Raw genomic sequence first — 4,649 nt, 5'->3', positions numbered from 1 at the left:
GGAATGCCGTTACTAGGAACTCATATGATCGATTTGCTAAAACATCTGATGCAACGGATCAAAAGACCGCAGAACCGCCCGCCCGAGGGATGGAGACATTTTTTAACAGTGTTGACGGAGCTAAACATCCCTGCATCATCCATTCATAACCCCGTAGCACGAGATCAATACAGACGTCTAAAAGCGGGGGTAGAGTTTGAACCGGCATGGAATGAAGAGGAGAAACGGGTTGCTGTGAAAAAAGAAACATTTCTATCCCCTGAGAGGAAAAGAAGAAGTAAAAAAGTGACATTGTCCCCGCATTGGCTAAACCTTGAATGATGTGACAAAACTTTTGTTTCAATAAAATGTTTTTTATTCATCAAACGCATTGTGTACAGCATTTTCATTTCAACGATTCAAAAACGTTTCTAAACAACAGACAGCTTGTGCGTTGCAACTACTACTATTATTCTTATTCCAACTTGTACAACGTTGCAATTTTTTAACCAGGGTATATGCTTCTAGATCATTTTTTACTACATCATCGTCGTATAAAGACAAAACTTGTTCAAAAGACAGTCCGCAAAATCGATGGTACAGATAATAAACACAGTGTTGACCACACACTACGGACAAAGGGTGTTGAAGCTGAAGGTTGTGGTACAATATCCGCTCAGATCGATTTTCCAAAAAGCTCAAAATGCTCCGAGGATAGTAGTCAAAATCGGGAGAAAATCCGTAAGAATCAAAAAAAGTGGCGGTCCCATCTTCCTCCAGAGTCATCGATAACCAGTGCTCCCCCGGCCAATGTCCTTCGTGGGTGTTGACGATAAAGTAGGAGAGTGGGGTGAAGGAGCGAGTCAGCGAGACGAGTTGATCCGAGGCCCATACACCGCAGAAAACATCCCCCAACACATGTTGCAGAAGTTTCTCCAATTGATGGTTATTAATTTCCGTCATCAATAATAATCCACCAGCACTTGTCGTTTGGAATCAATTTCCAAAATAGAGTCGTAGCACGCATAAACCACAAGAGTGACCGTGTTGGGTAAGGGCACTCTGAATCTCATTTTCAGTCTTAAAGTTCCGTTAGAAACCCTGGACAGTGCGTCGCTGTCCTCCCCCGGATTGAGATTGAACACAAACAACAAATACCCTCGTTCAAAATCTTGTCTGTTGATGCATAGAGGTAAATCCTTCAGATGCCTCCCTGTAGCGGTAAACATGTTGTAAAACTCTCTGACCGAAGCCCCCTGGTTAAATTGAGGTTGGAAAGCTTTGGAGGGAATTTGTTTTCCCGCTTGACAGAGAGTGACGTATTCTGCATTAAAATGCTGGAAATTAAAGGGGGAGAGATCTCTTCTTCCGGTGAAAGCTTCGTGGTTCACCATGCCCAGAACAATGTATTTAGGCATTGTCCCCAAAAACAAATTTTCTTGGGTGCATACTCTAGAATTTTCGGGGATAGAGTACGTTTTCACGCTGACCCGTGACAATGGGTAGAGGGCGTTTCCTTTGACCAGGGCAGAGGCATGACCCAATCGTACAGCCGGAGAAACGGTGACCTTTTTTGTGAAGAGAGAGGCGCCCAGCACTTTCAGACGAAAAGTACCGTCCGCAGCCCCCATGAGACAAAAGGCGTCGCTGGCACGCGTGAGTTTGATTCTCACATCCACCGAGTTGAGAAGGAGTCTCTCACTGAAAAGAATGTCGGCGTGAAGCGGACCCAGTAGATGAACCTCATTAGATTCGGCCGTGAAAGCGCTTCTGATGTTGAGTCCTTTGTTGGGCCCATTCACGCCTACTATAGAGTCTATAGAGCCGGCTGTGTCTTTGTAAAATAACCCGGCTGAAAATTGACTTTTGAGGGTGGCTTCAGAATAGTTTAGTAGTGTTTCAATTATTGCTCTGTAGGGGTGAGTGGCACTGGATTGAGAAATCAGTCTATCCCCTAGCATAATATCGCATTGGCTAAAGATGGTGTTTAGAGGATAATTGATGAGACCCACGTTTGCATCGAGGGGGATATTTGTTCCATTGGCGAGGGTGATTTTAACCCGTAGGTGAAGTAATGTGTCGTTCAGATCCAAGTACTTTTCACCTTCTCCCGGGATGAAAAATTCAATAGGGCCCCCGTCGGTGATGGCGGACAGAGGCAGGACTTCTGTGTAGGTTTTATCGTCGATGGACATTTGAGTCATAGGAGCTGAAAATAAATCCAGCTCGGCCATCGTGCATTCGGACGAATTTTGATGTAAAAGAGCCATCTTTTTTTTAAATATATCGCTCGAGACGTCGTTGGTCCTCTTTGTAAACCTTTTGCCGACTGATTTTTTTTCCCCTAGGCGTCTGCGTTTTTTATCAATCCTGGAGACACGTCGCCCCGGTGGTCTCTTTCTAGGTTGTCTAGCCAGGACCATTATTCCTCCTGATCCGTCTTGTACTCCTCGGCCCATTTTTCCAACGGTATGGCTGAAGCGATATTTTTCGCCGCTGTTTTAAGATGAGGTTTGGCCAGGGCAAAACCTCTTTTCACAAGAGGGGATACAAAACGAAACAGCCTCGAAAATACAGAGCCTATACCACGCCCGTACATCACAGGTGAACCTGCGAAACCGGGGAGGGAACCCCCCACTTGGCTTTCATAATTTTCCAATAAACGTAGAGGGTTGTGCAGGGGTTGACTCATTCTCGATGTTGGTGGTTTTTTTTACTTTCTGATGGGTCTAAAGTGGAGCTTCACGATAGTCTTGCCAAAGGTGAAGTCGACGTATTTGTTTTGATCGGATTTAATCTCAACCCTGATGTTTTCAATGTGATTTTTGGAGACGGGTAAATAGTAGGCAGGGTTAAAATACTTGGTGACAATGTCTCCGTAAGCTCCTTGTACACTAACGATTCTCAAGAGAGGTGCATAAGCGTCGCCTACTATCTGAGGACGCACCACGTCACTGTAACAGTAAAGGTGGTAGAAACCGGCATTTATATCCAATGGATAGGGGGCCCATCCATGGTCAAACTTGATCCACTTTCCAGGTCGCACTCCCATGATGTAAGCCAGGGGAGGAGGAAAACGAAAATGAGTTTGACCCCCTGATAGATAGGAGATTCGCTTTTTAACGTCATCAAAGGCTATCCTCACCCCAGGGTCAATTTTTTGTAAAGAATCATTCAGCTCATTTATGAATCGTGTAACATTCTCGTAACATCCTCCTCTCATTTCTTGACGGAAAACTATCCCCTCTTGATGGTTGCTTACAGGACCCTTGTTAGAACCCTCATCCGCTTCCGTGTTTAAGGTAGAAGAATGAAAAACTTGCGAGTTGTCCTGTGATGAGGCGTCAACTTGTCCAGGGTGTACCCCGCCTTCCGGTAGGTTGAAGGTGAGATAGGTTCCAGCGTTCCCGCGTTCCCGAAGGGAATACCGTATTTTCCGCACTATAAGGCGCACCGGATTATTAGCCGCACCTTCTATGAATTACATATTTCATAATTTTGTCCACCAATAAGCCGCCCCGGACTATAAGCCGCGCCTACGCTGCGCTAAAGTGAATGTCAAAAAAAACGCTGCGCTAAAGTGAATGTCAAAAAAACAGTCAGATAGTTCAGTCAAACTTTAATAATATATTGAAAACCAGCGTTCTAACAACTCTGTCCCAAAATGTACAAATGTGCAATCACAAACATAGTAAAATTCAAAATGGTGTAGAGCAATAGCAACATACCGGTAATGTTGCTCGAACGTTAATGTCACAACACACAACACACAAAATAAACATAGCGCTCACTTTCTGAAGTTATTCTTCATTCGTACCGGTAAATCCTTCGAATTCTTCGTCTTCGGTGTCCGAATTGAAAAGTTGCGCTAGCGTGGCTTCCAAAATGGCGGGCTCCGTCTCTTCGAAATCATCGGATTCAGTGTCGCTGTTGTTGTGCAGCAGTTCTGTGAATCCTGCCTTCCGGAAAGCTCGGACCACAGTTGTGACAGAAATATCTGCCCAGGCATTTACAATCCACTGGCAGATGTTGGCGTATGTTGTCCGGCGTTGTCTGCCCGTCTTAGTGAAGGTGTGTTCGCCTTCGGTCATCCATTTTTCCCACGCAGTTCGCAGTCGTGATTTGAATGCCCTGTTGACACCAATATCCAGCGGTTGGAGTTCTTTGGTTAATCCACCCGGAATGACGGCGAGTGTTGTATTTGTGTGCTTCACTTGTTTTTTGACACCATCTGTGATGTGGGCGCGCATAGAGTCATATATCAACATGGACGGAGCAGCGTGAAAAAAGCCACCCGGCCGCTTCGCGTAAACTTCCCTTAACCACTCGCTCATCTTTTCTTCATCCATCCATCCCTTCGAGTTAGCTTTTATGATGACGCCGGCTGGAAAGGTCTCTTTTGGCAAGGTCTTCCTTTTGAATATGACCATGGGAGGAAGTTTCTGGCCATTAGCATGGCAAGCTAGAACCACAGTGAAGGACGACTTTTCATTCCCAGTGGTGCGAATATTCACCGTACGTGCTCCCGTTGTATCAACAGTGCGGTTCACAGGAATATCAAAAGTCAGTGGAACCTCGTCCATGTTGATAATGTTCTCTGGCCGGATCTTTTTTTCCGCTATCTTCTTTTTACAATATGCACGGAAAGTAGCCAGCTTTTCTTTAAAGTC

At 45.2% G+C, this 4,649-nt stretch overlaps 1 protein-coding gene across 1 annotated transcript; it reads right to left on the bottom strand.

The window, feature by feature from the left end:
• Positions 1-941: 941 nt before the first annotated feature.
• On the bottom strand, positions 942-2,213 carry LOC140678733 (uncharacterized protein F54H12.2-like). The gene has a single exon (XM_072912930.1). It carries the CDS (start codon positions 2,211-2,213, stop codon positions 942-944), a length of 1,272 nt encoding a protein of 423 aa, XP_072769031.1.
• Between the last annotated feature and the right edge of the window lie 2,436 nt (positions 2,214-4,649).

The sequence above is a fragment of the Nerophis lumbriciformis genome, linkage group LG04 (assembly GCF_033978685.3).
Source record: "Nerophis lumbriciformis linkage group LG04, RoL_Nlum_v2.1, whole genome shotgun sequence".
NCBI lineage: Eukaryota > Metazoa > Chordata > Actinopteri > Syngnathiformes > Syngnathidae > Nerophis > Nerophis lumbriciformis.
Note: the sequence above shows the minus strand (reverse complement) of the source record. Positions and strands in the feature narration are given on the sequence as shown.